General features: G+C 37.4%; 1 protein-coding gene across 1 annotated transcript in view; it reads left to right on the top strand.

Annotated features, from left to right (window-relative positions):
• The first annotated feature begins 7,590 nt into the window (after positions 1 to 7,590).
• LOC132302403 (uncharacterized) overlaps positions 7,591 to 23,164 on the top strand; it is a 30,153-nt gene continuing 14,579 nt past the window's right edge. The window contains exon 1 of the mRNA XM_059799237.1: positions 7,591 to 9,303. Within this exon, the coding sequence (XP_059655220.1) occupies positions 7,831 to 9,303 (1,473 nt within the window). The 5' untranslated portion in view covers positions 7,591 to 7,830. The remainder of the gene's footprint in view (positions 9,304 to 23,164) is intronic.

The raw sequence follows: 23,164 nt of genomic DNA, 5'->3' as shown, positions 1-23,164 counted from the left end.
TAACATATATTATTTTTTAAAAAAAAACATAATTTTTCTTATTTTCATATATATAATAAATCTAATTTAGTAATAAATTATTAAATGTAAGAGTATATTAGTAATTTAATACTTAATTGGGGCGGGGCGGGTTTACCTCATCCCCCCCTCACCCCCGCCCCCTGCAGGTTTTTAAATTTTACCCTCATCCCCATCTCCGTTTACATAAAAGGGTCCTTATCCCCACTATAAACGGGGCGGGGACCCGGCGGGGATGGGGAATTAAAAATGATTTCACTATAAGCAAACATAAGCACAATAGTGAAATAAAAATAATCTACAAGTTGTAATAACACATGAATGCCAACTTAAATAATAAGATTCAAAATCAACCAATAGGATAACTCAAAAACACACCCACAGTCCCGGTCACATAGTCAAGCCACGCGCCAAAAAAAAAAAAAATCATTTTGGGGCTACTAACCCCGCCGAAAACTAATCGAGTGGCCATTAAAATTGTGCAAACTTATGTCTTGCTCACGAGCGCCAATCCCTCGCATTCTCAAAGTAAACATCCCCCGAGTATTTCCAAAAATCAACAAACAATATCCCAATGTAAGAAATCATACCCAAGATGCATAAAAATTACAATCATAAGCGTACTCTGATAATATAAATTATGCAACCTATGCCCTAGTGTCCAAACGCTACAATGACATTCAATTTGACATAATGACCTCAAATTGAGCAATACACGGTCATGAATATACTTGTTATATTAATCTAAAGAAGTGTGGTAATCCAAATTCGCCATACAAACATGCTTTCAAAATTTCAAATTAATGGAAAACACAATTAATAACCATATAAGCATATGCATACGATCTAGAACACTTTAAAGAAACAAAACAAATATATATAGGGGTGAACAAATAATCTGTCAATCTAGTCTGAACCAATCCGATCTATGTAGTTCGGTTTTCAGATCTCATGGTTCGGTGATAATATAAAAAAATAGTAATCCGCTATTCGCGGTTCGGTTAATGAATTGGGCCATGAAAAAACCAATTTGATCTGTTAACCGAACCGATCTGATTCATTACCTTAATTATATATTAATATTATATATATATTACTATATATATATGTACTGTATTTCTATTTTTTTATTCATTATTTTAAATTTTAAGTTAACCCTAGGTTACCAAAGTCATTAGTCATTATAGGTTTTTAATTACTAATTTAAGATTTTAACGGCCATAAAGTGTAATAATATTGGGTTGTTTGAAAAGCCCAATCTGTGGAAACCAGACCGATCCGATTTGTTATTTCACGGATCAGTTTGGTTCGGATTGAAGGTCCTTATGGATCGGTTCGGTTTCAAATTTCACCAATCCGTAGGGACCAGATTGGATTGAACTTTACCCCTAAACCGAACTGATCCGATCTGTGATCAGCCCTATATATATATAGTCACAATCATCAACACTACCACATATAACCAATGTAATGAACTCATTAAACAACCTATACATGAATTTCATTACTTAAAACACTTTGGCATCAATAATATACAATTTATCCAATAATATTTCACTCTAGTCTAACCCACACACATATATGCATGTATAACTCACATCATGCTGATAAAACCCCAAGAACTCCTAAGTTATAAACACAATACACCCCTGCCTCAATTAGGATGAAAACCTCAATAATCACCAAAATGAAATTGCTCCTATTGATCTACAACTTCGGAGGGCACAAGAGGATGACGAGGAGAACAAAAAAGTCTCATATGGCTGCCTTCAAATCCAAATTTCACCCAAAACTTGAAGTGTCTTAAATTGAAAATAAAAATAAGGGTTTTGCTCCTCTGGGTGTTCCTGACCTTTTCTCCTTCTACGACAACTCAAGAATCATGGTAGAAGGTGCTCCCTCGTGGACTACTTATATAGGAAGCCTAGAGGGGTAAGGATTATGACACATGTGTATTAGTTATTATTATTATTATTATATATAAGCGAGGAGTTAAATATATATATATATATATTTATGTGTATATATATATAAATTTATGTGTATATGTGTGTATACATATATATATATGTATGTCATGTATCAGAGTATGGTAATCATATAATTACTATATTTATTTTCATTTTCTTAATCTTTAAGGCAAAGGTATAGATGGATTAGGATTAGGGATATAGTATAGTCTATATATACATATATTATGGGTCTGTAGAAGGATTTACGTGAGTAATATAGAGGCAGAAAACAAAGAGTTACAGACAGAGAGAAATGAGAGAACGCAGAGAGAGAAGGATGAGATTTGGTCAATAAAAGTAAGGTTGAACAAAGAAGGAAGAGGCTAGGGCTATGTGTGGGGATAGGACCAAACCTACAGAGGAGGATGACGGCAATAGAGGCTGCTGACGTTGAGGAATTTGGCCGGAGAATAAGGAGTTTCAAGGTTTTCAATTCGAAATCTTAAGGCAAGTTCTATGTTCTACTCCTGTTCTTTGACCTAGGATTCAATGCATGTCTAGGACAGCTTTAGGATGATTAAACAAGATTAATAAACATGGTTGCATACTTAAATCGAATTAAAACAGAGGTTATATGTCTATATATGTATATGTTCTTGATTTATATTATCTTGAGATTTGATGCATGATTTGTTGTTTAAGCTTGATTTTTGTGAGATATTATTTTATAATTGGCAATTATCATAAACAAAATAAGTCATTGTCGAGTTGTAATTCAAAGTTACTATATTGGAATCGACAGCAACTGCAGAATTGGAAAGTTTTTCGAAGTTGCCATAATTGAAGAACATTCGAAGAAAAAAGTAAGAACAACATATTAGGAAGAATTCTAAAGAGGTTATGACATATTCCATATTTGGTATAATTTTCAGAGGTTTCCAAAATAGGGTTTTTACCAAAACTGGCCCGAAGATTCCAGTCTACAGGGCTTAAACCGGTTTAGCCTCCTTGAATCGGTTCAAGGGCTCAAGATTGGCCTCGAAATTAAATCGTCCAATCTTGAACCGGTTCAAGAAGTCTTGTCCACAGTTCAGTTTCAGTTTCCTTTTCCTAATTTCTTTCTTAGTTCTTTTATAAGCGTACCATGTCCTATGCACAAATTTTTCTATATTTTCAGAGGGATTAGGACATTCTAAACTCTATATAAACCTTGTTAGTCATCTAGGTTTATGAATGGCTTCTGCACTATCAATTTATTATTCTTAAAAGCCTTAGGAAGATTATTGTTTCAGAAAGTCTTAGAGATTTTTTTGTTAGTCTTTCTAGAACACACACATATTCACATAGTGATTTTAGAGTTGTGTTGTTCAAATCTTGATCATGATCATACAGTTGCATCTACATCGATCAGAATAAAGCAGATCTACTTTTATATCAAATTCAGATATTGAAGAACAGAAGTAAAAGTGATCATACTTTGAAAGGGTTTAGACATTTGAGGAGTGTTGTCTGATCTACCTGCTACTCTTCTACAAAGATCAAGCATAAACTTGAGGTCAAGTTACTGTTGGACAGGACGTTGCAAAGGTAGAGGATTGTCAGCTATTGGTGTTTGGTAGAATGATGGATGGTTAGGACCCTTAACGGAGGAGTTACATGCGAATTACAATGGCCGGAGATGGAGAAAACGACTCGCAGTAGGAGCGAATCAACTTAGTTCCAACTAAATTGATTTAATTGCTGAAGAAGTCGACTTAGTTGGAGACGACTCGCAACAGGAGCGAGTCAACTTAGTTCCAACAAAGTCGATTCAATTGCTGAAGAAGTCGACTCAGTTGGAACTTAGTCGACTTGATTGGAGAAGAAGTCAACTCGTTTGAGAATGAGTCGACTCAGTTAGAAACTGAGTTAACTTCTTCTGAGAAGAAGTTGGCTTAGTTAGGGTGAGACTTGGGATTTACGTTATGGGTTCCCAGAAATTATTGTAGCCTATTTTAATTAATTTAAATGGGCTAAATGGATTTGGAAAATTTTCAAAATGCATAAAATACATTAATATGCTAAGGATTGACACATAATGGAATTTAAATGACTTACAAGTTGTTTAATTGGTGTTTATAATGCTTAAATAAATGCAATGGATATTTGTATGATTATTAACATGTTTATTTCTGGTTTATTTGATGTACTTATATGCTTGCATCATTTATTGGATTTATGCACCATTGTTAGGATATGTTGGCATATTATAGATGATCTGACTAATATGCTTAGTCTCATTCTTCGTGTCAGGTCATAGATTCATATGTGGATGACATGACATTGAAAGACTATGTCAAATAGTTTATTTTATGCTTTGGATATGATATAGATTTATATATATGGATATGTGCCACAATATGAGCTTGAGATCTTAGGATCAGTGGTTAGGAAACGTATATTGCCTTGGGGATGCATAGCTGGATATAGAGGATTATGTGTTCAACCCTGTAGTCCAGTGAGAGTATCTATATGTATATATTGACTATGTAGCGATTGCATGAGTTGACTATGACGTATTCGTTCTTTAGGTCTCTATGAGGTGTAGTAGAAATGACTTATTTGTGAGCCTAACCCACCATTTATTTTTCAGGTCATCGTCAATAGTAAGTGTAGACCTTGTTTGTGCAGAGTAGAGATCAGTCATCATCAGTCTCCCGATTATCTACGTAGGATTCTATTTTATGATTAGTATTCAGTTTAGACAATTTTTATTATTATTTATTTTTAGTTGGGAATTGATTAGAGGTCCACATAGTATGGATTCCCGAGTTGTATTCTAGAGGATTATTGGTATCAGAGGTTATTATTATTATTGGATTTCATTTGGAGGATTTAAATTATTTATTTATTATTTCCTTTCAACTTTATTTATTTATTCTTTATGTATCCTTTTGTATTCCGTGCTTGTCTATTATTAATTATTTGATATCCCTCGGTTTTGTGCGCGAACTTGATCAACCCGTGTTTCGAAATCGAGGGGTATCACAATAAATGCTTGTGCTCGAGCTCTGTTTCCATATTTAGCCTTTTTTTTTTCTTTGAAATTTTTGAAGCGTCTTTTCATCCAACACTTAGGTTTTTTTTCTTCTGATTTTTTGATTTGTGTTCGAGTACAAAAAGTTGTGCTCGAGCTCTGGGGCCTAAATTCTTGCAAATTTGCCCGATTGAGTCCCAAATTGACACAAAAGGCCCAGAACATCTCCTTAAGCATCGAAAACATCACCATAAGCTCTAAATACATTGAATTGTCCACATTTTTGGGTAAAGACCTACAAGAAGTAAATAAATGAAAACAAACATAAGAACAGAGATAAAAGCATCACTAAGACATTAACTTATGCACGTTTAAGGGTTCGAATATGCAATATTCAGCGTTTATCAATATCCTTAATAAAAAACCCAAATCCATGAAAACACAACCTTCTCCAAAAGAGAACCATTTAAATCAAACCATCACGACACTCAACCCCTTACTCTCACAATCATTACTCGAATGAAACAATCATTGATCCTTGACTCTATTAAAACGGAATTGATCCAAGAAGAAATGCCTGCAAGCCATTTCTTTCCATATCAATCCAACCTTAATTATCATATCGTTCTAGTCCTCAGATCTAAATTTCCAAATGTCACTCTCACACAGTCACCAACCGAATGTCACACATCAAAGCCTCAGAGTGACCTTAAAGACTCATTATTGCTCGATCATTATATCAAAACCTCGACAATATTTCAAACACAATCATCATGTCAAGAATATCAACAAAAAAATATGTCACATATCTCTCTACGAAACAGGAAACCGTTCATCCATTAAACAACAATCATAATTCGAATCTTTCAAGATTGCAACTGGTATGCCAAACCAAAACAAGAACCTCAATATACTATTCTACATAACTCTAACCCTCGTAATCATTCAATTAAGTAATAATTATGGTCACGGTCCCTCAAAACTAAGGTTGCAACTCGGGCGGATTGGGCGGGTTTGAGGTATAACTTGAGCCTAACCCACCATATGAAATGCTAAATCCAAGCTCAACCCAACCATATCTTCAACCTTAACTACTCAATCCGAGCCCAACCCATCCTTCTACTTTTAAATTCGGGCTTAAATTCCATGTTAAAAATTGGGGTGAATTTGAGTTACTTTATAGCTAATGTTCGCACCAAAAATTTAATATAATCTTGTATTAGTTTTAGATTAAATTACTCTTAAATAATAAAAAAAAAATTTAAAGACATTTTATAAATTTTTAATAAATTACAAACAAATTTTAAAAAAATTAATTTTCTTAAATCTTAACATACAATAAGTTGAGATTTAACAAATGAAGTTGAAAAGAAAAAAGGTAATCGAAGTTTAAATATTATATATAATGTATTTAAAATTAAATATATATATGAAAATAATATTAGAATTCGGGTTCTGGTTTGTTCGGGTTGTTAGTACCTCAATCCAAGCCTAACCCTAATTAAATTTGGGTTGAGATTTTTCAACCCAGACCCAACACTATTTGTAAAAATAATTGTCCAAATTCACGAAAAATCGGGCGGGCTCGGGTTGGGTTTAGGTTGCCCAACCCAAGTTACACCCCTACTCAAAACCACGTTGAGCCATGAACTTAAACGAGAAAATTCCATGATACAGACCATATCCAAAATCGATCATTTCAATACATTCCTCTACAAAAGACCTCAAAACATAAAATAATATCCATAAAACGAACATCACACTCACTCAACAAATCATGTGATCCTCAATGGTATGGACACAAATCCTTCAAAAATGACCTCATATCCTATGTACCAAGTTATAGTGTTTTGCTCTGTTTGTGAAATTTTATATAGTTAAAGTGTTACATTTTTCTCTTAATATTTCATCAAGGTAACACTGATGCATTTTTGTGAAGTGGAAACAAAGTAATTAATTTAACTCTTGAACTATGTTTTAAAAATTGAAACAAATGTTGAACAATGTTTTTTTCCCTTTACCTCTTTTTTTATCTTATGGCTTCCTCTCAATTATTATTATTATTGTTATTATTATTCTTATTTTTTTAATTTGTTTTTTCATATTTTCTAGATTGTATTTTCTCAATATATCAATAAGAATCGAAATCACACAATTTTTCTCAATATGTGCAATTCTCACGTTTCAAATACTCCCGCTTCACACGCATTGTCGCTCCCGTTCTTATTCTGTGACTTAAATTTTGCGACTTTCACACTTCCACACTCGAATTTGCTGTCGGCTTCCGCCTCCGATTGAATTTGCTGTCGGCTTCCGCCCGATATATGTGACTTAGATAAGATTAATGCTATAAAAAAATATTACAAATGATTTATAAATTACCCCAAACCAAATTTTCTAAGTCTCTGCCCTGGTTTATTGTCAAGGTTAAACAAAAAACACAAGAAAAGAAAAAGGGGGTAATGGAGAGTAAATTTGTAAACCTGAGTTGGGTGTTATTTTCTTTTCCTTAGCGAAAGGGTAATAGTAGTTGCCTTTCTGATTTAAAAATTAAATAAAAATAATAATAATTTGTTAGCCCCAAATCCGTAAAAAGTTTTCGACTTCTCCTGTTTAGGGTTGGATTTCTTTTTCTCTTTTTCCAAAATTGCTCCTAACGGGCTAGAACTCTAGGAGCAATGTAAATTTCGAAAACAAAAATTAGTTGTCCTGCATAACTCTATAACTCTATTATGTTGCTGTTATTGAATATCAATGAAGATTTATGATTAGTATAAAGTTGCTGTTATTGAATATCGATGAAGATTTATGATTAAGGAAGCTTCATGAAAAATTAGAAAGCTGATGGAGAAGCCGTCACCACTGAAACCTTTGTCACCCCAAGAATGGGAGGCTCTCATCGACGATTTCCAGTACGGAGGTGCACGTCACGAGAGATGGACCGTCGCACACTACACGGGTGTCTCTCTCCTCGAGCTCTCTCTTTCGTCACTTCTCAGAAAGGACTTCCCTCTGAATCTCAAACTCCATCTCATCGTTTTCCTGGAGGAGTCTTTCTCAGACTTACCCTTCCGAGCGGAAGAGGCCGAACAAGCCTTGAATCGGCTTGTCGAGACCCTCCGCGTGCTAGTCCAAGCTCCAATTGACAATGTCTCTGTCACATACTCTCTCAAAGAGCAAATGATGGTTTCGGCAACCGCAATATTCATTGGAAATGCAATTGTTGATGATGAGGTGCTTTATGTACGCCATCTGGAGAGCTTGACGGAATTGTTGTTGACAGTTATAAATCGGCCAAATCACGGGATGGACCGACAGACCAGGGCGGTGGCCTGTGAGTGCTTACGAGAGCTAGAGAGAGCTTGCCCTTGCTTGCTTTCCGAAATCGCGGGGCATTTCTGGGGACTGTGCCAAAGCGAGCGGACGCATGCCTTCCAGAGCTATGTTCTATTGCTGTCTGGTGTAATTCACAGTATAGTGATGTCGAAGGTGAATGTTTCCATACTCAACACGTCCGTCCCTTTGGTTCCATTCAATGTTCCCCAATTTTTGATTGGTGACGGTGGTGGGTTGAATAAGGAGATTTCAGGTTCCAGTTATAAGGAGCTGAGGAGGGCTATGGCTTTCTTGCTTGAATGGCTGCAGTGTTTGACTCCTGCTGGGTTGATGGAGTTCATGTCCATGATAATGCCGGTTGCAGTGGTTTTGGAGTTGCAGGCATCGTTGTTGAAGGTACAGTTCTCTGGCCTTCTTTATTCGTATGATCCGCTGCTATGCCATGCTTTTTTATTGATGTATTCACAATACTTGGATGCGTTTGATGGGCAAGAACGTGAAGTTGCGCACCGTCTTGTGCTAATATCAAGAGAATCCCAGCATCATTTGGTTTTTCAATTGCTATCGCTTCACTGGCTGGTTGGTTTCATTGGATTACTATCAAATAGAGATGTAAGAAAAAAGAAAGCAATAATCCAAATGAGCTTGAGCTTTTACCCAACAGTATTTGATTCCCTTGCGTTGAAGTCGTTGAAACTTGACTTGCTTGCCTATTGTTCAATTTTGCTTGATAACTCTAGATTGGCAGATGCAAACAGTGCATTGGATCAGGACACAGGTTCTGGATTATCTGCAGTGAAGCTCTTCAAAGATGGTCTCGTCTCAGTATCTGCTTTCAAATGGTTGCCTCCTTGGAGCACTGAAACTGCAGTGGCTTTCCGTTCCTTCCACAAATTTTTGATAGGTGTGTCGTCTCGTTCCAACATTGATTCTTCTTCCACTAGAATTCTCATGGAGTCCGCCATCTTCCTCACTTTACAGGTACATGCTGGCTTTTGTATTTGTTTCCTTTGCTCTTTCATTTGTTAATTAATTAAGAGAACAAAATTCCTATAAAAATGTCCTGTGTATGCCACAGATTTAGCTATACCTTAACTATTTTATGCATTTTCTTTAAGAGATTTTATTTATGCATATGATTATGAGTTGGCTTCCCCCTTAGCTTCTACAACTAAATGAAGTAATTATGATATGTTGTGAGGTGCTGAAATGTTTCATTTTGGAAGACAAATTTACAATAGCCAACCCTTACACAAAGCAAAAAACCTCTTGTATCACCGCCTTTGGGCACTTTTCCAATTATTAGGATGAAAACATAACTGTCTCTTGGATTTAGTTTGAAAATTTGATCATTCTTATTAAACAAAAACAAACTGTATCAAATGAATGCAAAAATTTATGTTTGTTAAACAAGGGATTGCTGTGAATAATGAAACGTCTGAACGCATGGATCTGTTCAGATACCACAGTGACTTGTGAGGCTATGATTGCAATAATATATATATATATATATATATATTTTTTTTTTTCCTGAATGGGATGATTTTATAAATAAATACAGACATTACAAAAGCATAAGGAGGTATACCTCCTTTTATAACTCATAGGCTAGAATAAGCCCATTTCCAGTAGATGCTAAAAAACACCAAACACATCATCAAGAAGAAAAAACAGTTAAAATATCTTCTAATCTAATATTGAGGTATGCCAGCACATCCCAAATAATAGCTTGGACAGCATAGGAAGGGTGATCTTTAATTCCATTATGAAGAGCTGAATTACGCATAGTCCAAATCTTCCATATGGTGACTGAAAACAAAGCACTCAAAATCTTGGACTTGGTAGACTTGATGACAATTTGTAACACAAACCAATCAGCAATCTGTATGACAGTAGTAAACCTAGGTAGTTCCAGTTGAAGCAAGCTGAACAGGTCAATCCAAATAGCATTGGCATATTCACATGTGCAGAAGAGATGATCATTTGTTTCTGCATTAGCCAAACAATTGTGACAGATGGGAGTTAATGTCAGTCCACGTTTCTGTACATTCACAAATGAAAGGTTCTTGTTATGAAGAATGATGCTGACACACTGCAATCCTAGGTCTGCAATATCTCCAACATAAGCAGTTCCATTGCAAAATCTGCCTTTTTGATCTCCAAGCACTCCAAGCAGCTTTCAAGGAAAATGCACCATACCAGATTCCATTATCAATGATGGAAGCCACAAGAGCATTTCTGTCCATCTGTTTAAACCCAAACTTCTGAATCAAAGATTGATTTCCACACCAAGGATTAGTCAGCAGCTTAAACTTCAAACCATCTCCAATCTTGAAATCTGAATTTTCCAAGGGTAGATGTCTAACTAACAAAATTTGTTTCCAAATTGGTGAATCACCAATCTTTGGGACAACAGTCCAAAAGGAGGATCTACTTAAATAAATTGCATTTAACCACTGAATCCATAGCTTGTCTTTCTTCTGCACAAAATCCCAACACAATGTCATCTTTGCAGCACAGTCAATATCTTCAATTCTCCTGATAGGCTGATATTAAAACCCCCCTCAGCCACAGGTAAGGTTACTTGACTCCATTTAATTTGAGACATCTTCTTCACATCTTGCTTGCCACTCCATAGAAACTGCTTAAACCTCTTTTCCAACTGAATTTTGACCTCCCAAGGGACTTTAAACCCAAACAGCCAGTGATATAAATAGGAATATAGGACTGATTTAATCAATTTTATTCTCCCTGCTAAGGACAAGTTGATAGTATTCCAGTAAGCCAATCTAGCATTTACTTTATCCAACAACATCCTGTTGTCTCCTATCCTTAAACTGTAATTTGAAAGAGGCAGACCAAGATATTTGAATGGGAATTTTTCTGTTTGGAAATGCATAATAGAAGACAGTCTTCTTCTACCTCTAATTGACTTAGAAAAAATAATGGAGCTCTTGTCTTGATTAACCTGCAATCCAGTGACAGCCTTGAACTTCTTGAACACTTCAGCAATTGCTTTAGCATAAGGAATCTCAGCTTTAACCATCATAAGAAGATCATCTGCATAGAATGCATGAGAAATCTGCATCCCTGATTTTGTCACAGCCTTGTATAACTTAACCGTCCCCATCTCAATAGCATTTGTCATTAAAGTACTGCAATATTCAGTGACAAAAGAGAATAGCAGAGGAGATAATGGACGCCCTTGTCTAATCCCTCTAGAAGCAGAGAAATAGCCTGCAGGTACCCCATTGCACAAAACAAAAAACTTGGGAGTAGAAATGCATTTTGTAATCCAGCTAATCCACTTTTTACTGAAACCATGAGCCTGCAGCCTCCTTAGAATAAATCCCCAATCAACTGAATCATAGGCTTTCTTCAAATCAACCTTCAAAGTCATAGATGGATCCCCATATTTCTTACCAGAGTCCTTAACCAAGTCAGTTACCAACAAGATATTGTCATGTAGTCTTCTGTGCTTGATAAAAGTTGAATGCTCAGGTCCAATGAGACTAGGAAGAACTCCACTCAATCTGTTTGCCAGAATCTTGGATATAATTTTACATACTAGATTGCATAAAGCTATAGGCCTATAGTTTGAAATCTTGTCTCCATGATTCATTTTAGGAATAAGAGTTAGAAAGGTTGAATTGATACCTTGAGGGAACTGGTTGGTATTAAAGAAGTGGGAAACAACATTGATAATATCAGGTCCTTCCACTCCCCAAAACTGTTGAAAAAACCTAGCAGGGAATCCATCTGGATGAAATCTCATAACCACACCCTTGATTTCCTCTGCAGAAACAGCACAATCCAAGCTACCACACTTCTTGGCTCAGAACGTTCCTAGGAGGAGTACGATCCTGCAGAGCATATCCCCTTGTTGCTTGTATAAGTCAGACTAAAATTGAACCAGTCAGTCTCTAATAGTCTTAGGATCAGCAGAGCACTCCCCTGTGACATTTTCCAATTGAGTAATAGCATTCAAGCCTCTTCATTGTTTGACCATGTTATGGAAAAAAGCAGTACATTTATCCCCTTCTTTAATCCATTTAACCCTGGATTTTTGAGCCCACATGATTTCTTCAAGATCAAGAACATGCTGCAGCTTACCACTAGCTTCCCTTTCTCTATTAATACTATCTTGATTGGCTGGATTCTGAAGCATCTCCATTTGAACTTTGTCCAATTCATCCCTGGCTCCTTGGAGTTGGTCTGAAACAGTACCCCTAGACTTGTTCCATTCTTTAACCGCAGCCTTCACAGCCCTTAATTTCTGTTGCAACACATGTATAGGATTACCTGAACCTACAGCCTCCCAAGCCTTGGCCACAACTTTATCCACATCATCTTGCAGACACCAAATTTTGAGAAATTTGAAAGGTTTTGGGCCTTCTGAACAATCAAAATGCCATTTGATTGCCATACCATAATGATCAGATAGTGAAGCAGCTGTGAGATAGACTTTAGTGTCATTAAGCTGTTGGAGCCACAAATCATTTATCAAAGCTCTGTCTAGCTTGGCATTAATCCTAGTGTGAAGGTTTTACTTGTTGCACCAAGACGAGTCACCATTATTAATAGGAAGATCTTCCATCCTGCTATCATAGATGACACTATTAAACTCATCCAGCCTAGTTTGAGGAACTCTCAACCCACCTTTGTTTTTTGGTAGATAAGACAGCCGGCTGTCCCAATGGGGGCTTGAACCACCAAACTCCTATGTGGGAGGTGGAGGAGATATCACTTTGGCTAAGCCCTTGGCGTTATTGCTATAAATTTTAGTGAAGGAATAAGTGAAATATCAATGTTAACTATGCGAAATACTCTTACATGGAATTAATCCTTTTGTAAGCACCAAAACGCCAAATAAGTGGAATGCTAACTTCTTGGAGTGCTCCTACATGGGAACCTGACTATACTACTGGTTGTTAAACGAAAATAGTGCTGGGAAAAGGGTATTCGTGAGGTACAAATTGGATGGGAAAATACATGTTGCATTTGCTAGTGTCCCTGGATTTGCCCTTGTTCATCTTTTTGCTTACTCTCCTGTTCTATTTACTTTTCATGAGATGATGAGAACTCACCCTTTTTTGTCCCTAAGCAAGCAACATTACTTTTTTTTTTTTTTGATAAGTAACATTACTTATTACTTATAGCAAGGAGTATTTCCAGATATCCAAGTGAACATTCTTATACAATACACTAGCGTTGCCAACGGATGATGAGATTTGAATCATTGATGGTACTGTATTGGTGAACCTTTGATTTGTTCAGTTGAGTTGAAATTAGTCAGTAGTAATATGTGCTATTTCCTAGTACAAGAATGTTCAATCAGGCGTGCATTTATTGGCTAGGCGTAGATCCCTAATTTAAACCCTCATCCTTTTTTTTTTTTTTTTTTTTCCCCTTTTTCATTACTTGTTAATTTTTATTTATTTTTAATAAGTAAGAAGTATATTAGAAAAGCTTTCAAAGTTTGGGTTTGCCGCTGGGGGACTCGGCCAGGAGGGTGGGAAGTTTGGACCCGGTGATTGAGCGGGTCGAGAGAAGATTAGCTGGTTGGAAAAAGCAATATCTCTCCAAGGGTGGTAAAGTTACGTTAGTGAAGAGTACTTTGTCAAGCCTCCCAACGTACTTTCTTTCGCTTTTTCGGATTCCAGCCTCTATTGTTGGAAGACTTGAGATGCTTCAACGAAACTTCCTTTGGGGGGGTCATGGAGAGGAGTTTAAGTATCATCTTGTCAGATGGGAGCAAGTTTGCAGCCCTTTTCAGTTGGGAGGCCTTGGGATTAGGAGATTGGCCCCTTTCAACAGTGCTCTCCTTGGCAAATGGCTTTGGAGATTCGGTAGTGAAAGACAGATTATGGAGAAGAGTTATTTCGTGTCGCTTTGGGGAGGAGAGAGGGGGGTGGTCAGTTAGGCCTGTCAGATCTGCTAGTGGAGTGGGGGTGTGGAGGGCTATTGGGAAGGGGTGGGATGAATTTTCCAAACATATTAGATTTAGAGTTCGGGATGGAAGGTATGTCCGGTTTTGGGAGGACTCCTGGTACGAGGATAGGCCATTGGCTCTTGTGTTCCCAAGGCTGTTCAGGATTGCTGTTGACAAACATGCTATGGTTGCTGATTGCTATCGCCTTGATAGCGGGAGGTTGTCTTGGGATGTGCGATTCAAGCGAGTTGGATAATGTCACTGGTTTGTTGGCTCTCTTGTATAGATAGGAGGTGGAGGTAGGGATGGAATGGGCGGGGTGGGGCGAGGATCTCATTCCCCATTCCCATCCCCATCCCCGGTCAATTTTTTTACCCCCATCCCCGCCTCGTCCCGCCACATTAGCCCCCGTCCCCGCCTTGCCCCGCCCCGCATAATATTTTTTAAATTCCAATTCATCTTCAACAAAATTAACACAGTTATAATATTTTCAACTTAATAATTTAATAAAACTTCAGCACAATTATAACAATTTAAAACATGATCAGATGTTTGATGCACAACGACTATGTTTTTTCTCTATGCTGCGAGAGAATAGATCTAGGGTTTCACATTCAGAAGTGAATAAATTATATATATAGTTATGTAATTTAATAATATTTTATAACATGTAAGGACAATTTTGTAAAAATGCACTATAAATGGGGCGGGGTGGGGCGGGATTACCCTCCCCAGTCCCCGCCCATCCCCCACCTGGGTTTCAAATACAATCCACATCCCCTCCCCATTTACATAAATGAATCCCCAAACCCGCCATAAACAGGGCGGGGACCCGCCGGGTATGGGGATTTTGCCATCCCTAGGTGGAGGACACTGGGGCAGATTCCTTGATTTGGGTGCCTTCTACACAGGGGATGTTCCAGGTCCGGTCCTTCTTTGTGCGCCTCTCTGGTTTTCATGGTACCACCTTCCTGTGGAAGACGGTGTGGCTGTCTAAGGCGCCTCTTCGGGTGGCCTTTTTTGTGTGGACTGCAGCTTGGAGTAAGATACTGACTTTGGACAACTTGAGGAAGAGAAGACATATCATTGTTAATCAGTGCTATCTTTGTAAGATTAATGAGGAGTCCGTGGATCACCTTCTGCTGCATTGTCTTGTGGCCCATGACTGTTGGAGTCTCATTTTTGGTTTGTTTGGTATTCATTGGGTCCTGCCTCGGACTTCTCGGGAATTGCTGGATATTTAGAGGGGCCAATGGGTGGGGGCTCAGGCGAGAGATTTCTGGAGGGTGACCCCTTTTTGCATATGGTGGAGCCTTTGGAAAGAGTGGAATAGCAGATCTTTTGATGGAAGGAGTCCTCCATTGGGGTGCTGAAATTTTCTATTATTTGTACTCTTTTTTGCTGGGGTTGGGGGAGAGATTATTCTTCTCTTAAGGATATTGTGGACCTTTTGGGCTCTTTGAGTTCATAGGTTCTATTTTGTTTTTGTACAGCTTGGGACGCGTTCCCCTTTTGAACGCTTTCTAATACATTTCATTTTAATTTAAAAAAAAAAAAAAAAAAAAAAAAAAAAAAACCGAAAAAAGGACCTAAGGACCAATAACATCCAAAAGATAAAAAAAGTCATCAATCGAGGAACATGCTCTTCCTCTTACATAACAGAAAAGAGAACAAAGAATATGAATTTTTAGATTTGCTGTAGACGATTCCTTGTCTTCAAAATTTCTGTTATTCCTCTCTTGCCAGAGGCACCACCAAACACAATGTGGAACAATCCTCCAATAATCACGATCATGACCTTTAACTGGGCATCGTTGTTTCCATGCGTTAATCAGTTGTAAGGAGTGTTTAGGCATTACCCAATAAACGCCAAACATGCTAAATATGAAATTCCAACAATCGTACACCACATGACAGTGCGTATGAATGTGATCCACGGATTCTCCGTCTGCTTTACATAGACAACACCAGTTAACAATGGTGTTACCTCTCTTCCTCAGATTATCCAATGTCAAAATCTTTCCTAATGTGGCAGTCCAAACAAAGAATGCGATTCTAAGAGGAGCTTTAGAACACCAAATAGACTTCCATGGGAAATCGTGACCAATGAAATTTGACAAACACAAGAACATGGAACGGACACCATACGTACCATGGGTTACCGGACCCACAAAATATCGTCACACCCTCTGCCAATATCCTTCTGTCTATACATCGTATCCAAAAAAACACATGCTTCCTCCATCTCCCAATCCTGAAAGGAACGCCTAAAACGTACATCCCACGTAACTCCACTGCTATCAAGATGATAACAATGAATTATGTAGGCGTTCTTATTATCAGCAATACTGTAAAGTCTAGGAAAGGAGTGAGACAACAACTGATCTCCGCACCATAAGTCCTCCCAAAATCGAATATGCATACCATCACAAACCTTAAATCTAATATGCGAGGAGAAAACATCCCAACCCTTCTAAATGAATTTCCACACACCAACGCTTCTCGTAACAGAGACTGGACTGGAGGACCATCCCCCACTCTTCTCTCTAAAGTGACACGAGTCTTCGCCACTGGCAATGGCGTTCCTTGCCAAATCTCCATAACCACTTTCCCAAAAGAGCTCTATTAAAAGGGACTAGCTTACGAATGCCTAGACCGCTTAATTTCAACGGTTTGCAAACTTGTTCCCAATTAACAAGATGATACTTAAACTCCTCTCCTCTTCTGCCCCATACAAAATCCCTCTGAATTTTTTCAATCCTTTCAGCAACAGAGCATGGGATTTGAAACAAAGATAAAAAGTAGGTAAGAAGGGACGAGAGAGTACTCTTAATGAGAGTGACTCCCCCCCCCCCCCCCCCCGGGGGGCCGCGAAAGAAATTGTTATCTATTAATCATCCGATCCCAGTTCCCCACTCTCATAGAAGAAACTCCCAAAGGCAATCCCAAATAAGGAAGAGGAAAAGCGTCACTCCACACCCAAGAACTGCAGCTAAGGAGGAAATTTCTGGAACATCCCCCACTGAGAGAAGCACACTCTTTCCAACATTAATCTTAAGTCCAGAAACCGCTTGGAAACAAACAAGAATGCACCTCAAATATTTGAGTTAGGAGGCATCGGCATCGCAAAAAACCAAGGTGTCATTTGCGAACAACAAATGGGAAATCTGCATCTGATGTTCGACATCTCTACCAACCCTGAATCCCCTGAAATAACCCAAATCTTCTGCTTTCCTCATTAATCTGCTCAATCCCTCCATGACAATAAGGAATAGAAAAGACGATAATGGGTCTCCTTGTCTCAAACCACGCAAACTAGCAAAAAAACAAGCAGGGGAACCGTTCACGAGCACAGAGAACATAACGGACGAAATACAAGTTTCTATCCATTTTATCCACCTATCTCTGAACCCCATCCTCCGAAGCAGATAAAGAAGAAACTTCCAATTAACGTGATCATAGGCTTTCAGCTTTCTCGATATCAAGCTTGCATAAAACGCTAGGAACCCCACTCTTCAATTAAGCTTGTTAAAATGTTATAAACGTGAATCCTGTGAATACATGAGTAAATGCTAGGGCATTACCCTTAAGCGACGTGTTGCAGCTTTCGGATGTTTCGAAAAATGGGCAAGGGGCGCTGCATCGGTGCTCGGATGCGTTAAAAAATTGGTAAGGGTTCCCGCGTTTTCTGGACGAGCGTGGTTAAAGAACTTAGCACGTGATAGTAGGTTTAGAATAGGTACTTGGAATATACTAATATAGGAACCTTGACGGGTAAAGGAATGGAGTTGGTAGACTGTAGACAATATGATTAGAAAGAAGAATATTTATGTCTATAGGAAACTAAGTGGGTAGGTGCAAAAACTAGAGAAATTGAAGGATATAAACTATATTACACCAGAAAGGATAGACATAGAAATGGAGTAGGGATAATGATTGATAAGAATTTAAAGGAAGATTTGGTAACCGTTATTAGAAAAGTAGATAGGATAATATTAGTAAAACTCGTATGAGGATGAAATGTAGAAGTTAATATAGTTAGCGCTTATGCATCCCCAAGTAGGACTAGATGAAAATATTAAAATACAAATTTGGGAACATTTGGACGAATTAATGCAAGGGATACTTGAAGGAGAAAAAGTGTATATCGGAGGAGACTTTAATGAGCATGTAGAAAAAGAGTGGAGGATATGAGATGGTACATCATGGATGTGGATTTGGAGATTGAAATGATGTCGGGGTGGCTATCTTAGATTTTGGGTAGCATATAATCTTATAATTAGGAATACCTATTTTAAAAAGAGGGATGGACACTTAATAATCTTTAAAAGTGGAACAAATATGAATCAAATCGATTTGTTTTAACTAGAAAGGTAGATCAATTAACAACAAAGATTGTAAGATTAATCCTCAAAAAGTGTTTAACATCACAACACAGGCTCCTTGTTTTAGATTTATATATAAAAGGACAACCTAAGAGGAGGAGGAGAATTCTAAACCCAAGGACTAGGTAGTGGAATTTAAGAGGGGATAAAGTAGAAGTACATAAGAATAAGATGTTAAAAGAAGCAACATGGAATATAGAAGATGAAACAAACTTAATGTGGGGTAAGATGATTACATGTATTAAAAGACTAGCAAAAGAAGTCCTAGGGAAATCTAAAGGAACGAGTCCATTATTTAAGGAAACTTGTTGGTGGAATGAACAAGTTAAAAAAGTCGTAAAAACAAAACGGGAATGCAATAAAGTTTGGTAAAAAAATAAAAATAGTGAAGCCTTTGAAAAATATTAAAAGGTAACTAAAGAAGTTAAGAAAGTAGTAAGTGAAGCAAAAGATAGAGCATCTGACGATTTTTATTCTAAACTAGGCACAAAGGTAGGGGAGAAGAATATATATAAACTTTCTAAAGTAAACTAGAGATTTTAGCCATATTAAACACGAGTTTTAGTAAAAGACGATGAAATTAAAGAAAGATGGAAAAATTATTTGAGAAATTGCTAAATGAAAACCATATAGGAAGTTTAGGCTTAGATGCATATAGTGACCTTAGAGATAACATATTATTTCATCGGGTCAAGGAGTGTGTGGTTAGAAATGCCTTAAAGAAGATGAAATTGGGAGGGTTTTAGGACCCGATGGCGTTCCCATTGAGGTTTGCAAGTGTCTGGGATAAGCTAGCATGTGTTGGACTCTTGGTTAAGAATTGTTTTGTAATAAGAGGATGTCTGATGAGTGGCGCAAAAGTATCCTAATGCCTATATCTAAAATAAAAGGGACATACAAAGTCATAATAATTATTGCAATATTAAATCAATGAGTCACACTATGAAACTTTGCGAGAGAGTGATTGAACAATGCCTAAGACGAGAGACTGAAGTGTCGAAATATCTATTTGGATTCATGCCGAGAACGTCAATGATGGAGGCTATTTACTTGTTAAGAAGACTCATGGAAAGATATAGGGAGAAGAAAAGAGATCTCCATATGGTTTTTATTAATTTGGAGAAAGCCTGTGATAGGGTATCTAGAGATCTAATACGGAGGGTTTTATAAAAGAAAGGAGTCACAAAGGGATAGATTGACACAGTAAAGGACATATATGATTGTTGTGTGACCATAGTTAGAACACTTGTAGGGGAAACAAGTGAATTTCCAATCACTGTGGCTTACATCAACCGTTAACATTAAGCCAATACCTTTTTGCCTTGGTGAGATTCCATGGTGCATGCTATTTGCTGATGATATTGTTTGTCGATGAGACTAGAGGAGTTGCTAATGCCAAATTGGAGGTTTGGAGAGAAGCTTTAGAATTCAAAGGGTCTAAGATAAGTGGAAATTGAACTAAATACATTGAGTGTAACTTTAGTAAAGTTAGAAATACAAATGAAGATATAGTGAGGATTAAGAATCAAGAGGTACAAAAAAGTGAACATTTTTGTTATTTAGGTTCAATTATTCAAATGAAGGAGAAATTGGAGATGACGTTTTTCATAGAATCAAGGCAGGATGGGTTAAATGGAGGAGTGCATCTAGTATATTATGTGATATGCTTATCCGCTTAAGATGAAAGGAAGTTCTATCGAACCGCTATTAGACCCACCATATTTTATGGCTCAAAATCTTGGGCAACTAGAAAAAAACATATGCATAAAGTGAGTGTGGCAGAAATGTGAATGTTGAGATGGATTTATGGCAAGACTAGAAAGGATAAAATTAGAAATGACCACATTCGAAGATGGTTGGAGTAGACCCATCATATTTTATGGCATAGAATCTTGGGCAACTAGAAAAAAACATATGCATAAAGTGAGTGTGGCGGAAATGTGAATGTTGAGATGGATTTGCGGCAAGACTAGAAAGGATAAAATTAGAAATGACCACATTCGAAGATGGTTGGAATAGCACAACTTGGAAGTAAAATGAGGGAAAATCAGTTAAGATAGTTTGGACATGTGCAAAGAAGAACTTTAAATGTGCCAGTTTGGAAGAGTGACATAGTCCACATTGAGGGTAATGTTAGGGGAAGAGGAAGACCCAAAGTTAACATGGGTAGAGTTAGTAAAGGATATGATAGCATGTGGTTTGACTGAGGCTATGGCTTTAGACAGAGCAGAATGGAAACATATGATTCATATAGCCGACCCCAAGTAGTTGGGAAAAAGGCTTGTTGTTGTTGTAGTTGTTAAAATGTGATTGGTGCACATTTTAACAACTACAACTGCGTCTCTCTTCTCTGTCTCCTCCTGTTTTTTTTCTTCATCCCCCTTCAGCAGATTCTCTCTTCCCAGTTCTCCTCATTTTTCCTTTTTTCCCTCTTCCTTCAGCAGCTTCTCTCTTCTTCTTCTTCCCCCCTTTGGCTGCTTCTCTCTTCTCTGTTTGTTCCCTTTATTTTTATTTGTTTTATTTGCTGTTAATTTCCATATTATTGCTGTTAATTGCCATGTTGCTGTTTTTTTCTCTTTTGATTGCCATGTTATTGCTGTTATTATTATTATTTTTTTTTCTCTTTCCCTTTGGCAGCTTCTCTCTTCTTCTTCTTCTTCTTCTCCCCTTTTAAAGCTCTGCTTCTCTGTTTTTTTTTTTTGTTTATTTGTTGTTATTGCTGTTAATTTGCCATGTTATTGCTTTTTTTTTTTTTTTTTGTGTGTTAATTGCCACGTTATTGCTGTTGTTACGACAAACTTAGCGAAGCCACAAACAAATCAAGAAACGTGACATATAAATAAACACACCACACACAAAGAACACAAAGATTTAGTGTGGTTCGGCAAAGCCTACATCCATGGTGGAGATCTGGCAAAAGTTTTCACTATGCGAAAAATAGGAGATTACAAATTTCAGCCCCTCAATCTCTTTCTCTGCAATTTTCAGTGTCTTAATCTTTCCACTCCAAACCCTAAGCGCCCTTATATATCGGGTTAATAGAGAGTACTAACAGGGTTCACGACCCGTAAGCTGAAAACCGGGTCAAAGACATGTACGTGGTGTTGGTTATTGTTGTAATAGTTCTACTAATTATAGTGGAATCTCTTCTCATCCTTGGATGTAAGCTGGTTTTGGCTTGAACCACATTATGTCTTGTGTTTGTGTGTGATTGCTTTGTTGGCTTTCATTGGATCTTTGTGCTTGCGCTTCCGTTGTCCCAACAGCTGTTTTTTCTTGTGTCTTTTTTTGTTTCATTCTTGCATATTCTACTTTACAATATCAATTTGGTTTCTGAAAATGTTCCACAACATCAGAATCTGGACAATTTTTATGTTTGATTGCTATCAGTTCAAATTCTTTTGATAGAAATTCAGTGATTCAAATCTGCTCCACTAAATATCGTACCCATTTAAGCATTTGTTTACTTAAAATTCATGAAGACAATTTAACATAGAAATCTCATTTATATTGCAGAAGATACAGCAAAAAGAATATCTTAAGAAACATAATTTCTCTACCCACTTTGCCCTTCTTTCCTGTATCATTATTATTATTTTCAAAATCAGTATATGTACTGCCTGCTATTTTCTAGTGGGTTTTTCTTTTCCCTTCTTCATGGGTTCATCCACTAGAATAGTGGGTATGTTAACTGGGTAAATAATTTTTGACACTGCTTTCCCAACTACCTAATAATTCTATGGACCAAAACAATGGTTGGAGATCCTAATGTTAGCGTATATGGTATTACTTCAACCTATATTATTTTTGGCACATATTTTGTGCAATGTGAGCGTCGCTTCAGTTAGGCTTGTGCCTTGCCTTGCACCTTGCGTCGTAGGTTCCAGAAGACCTTGACACCTTTAACAACTAAGGTCATATCTTGATAACTTGATCTCAAACTTCTGTATGGCCAAGTACCTCCATGGGGAGTGAAAGACTCAACCCCATGACCGTAGTTGTTAAAGGCTCAAGGCAAAAAAGAACCACCATTTCTTAATCTATTCCTTCGAGCCTTTACACATTTCTCTTCTATTCCTTCTATCATGTATTTCTTCTTCGTATCAGATCCAGATCCAGATCCAGATCCAATCCTTAATCTAGTGTCACGTTAAGTGCCCGCTTGGGAGATTCTGGGTAGGTAGGGTGGTTTGACCACAACGAGGGCATTGCGAGTTTAGCACCACCCATTTAGGAATGAGTAGACAACGCCCACCTGAGAGGTGTTGGGTAAACAGGGTGGTCCGACTTAGCACCACCCATTTGGGAATGGTCTGAGGAGACATTGTTGATTCTTTCATCTACATATTTTAAACATGTGTATGAAGGGAAATGGTCTGAGGAGATATTGTTGGTTGTTTATGTTCCGAGGAGGCATGGTTGGTTGTTTATGGTCTGAGGAGACATTATTGATTGTTTATGGTCTGAGGAGACACTTATATTTGTTGATCGACACTTCATTCAAGAGAAAATCATCTTTGGTCAA

The sequence above is a fragment of the Cornus florida genome, unplaced genomic scaffold (genome assembly GCF_030987335.1).
Source record: "Cornus florida cultivar Cherokee Brave unplaced genomic scaffold, ASM3098733v1 CherokeeBrave_3.0.0_Hap2_Chr04, whole genome shotgun sequence".
Classification (NCBI taxonomy): domain Eukaryota; kingdom Viridiplantae; phylum Streptophyta; class Magnoliopsida; order Cornales; family Cornaceae; genus Cornus; species Cornus florida.
The sequence above is the reverse complement of the archived record's forward strand: the minus strand, read 5'-3'. Positions and strand labels throughout refer to the sequence as shown.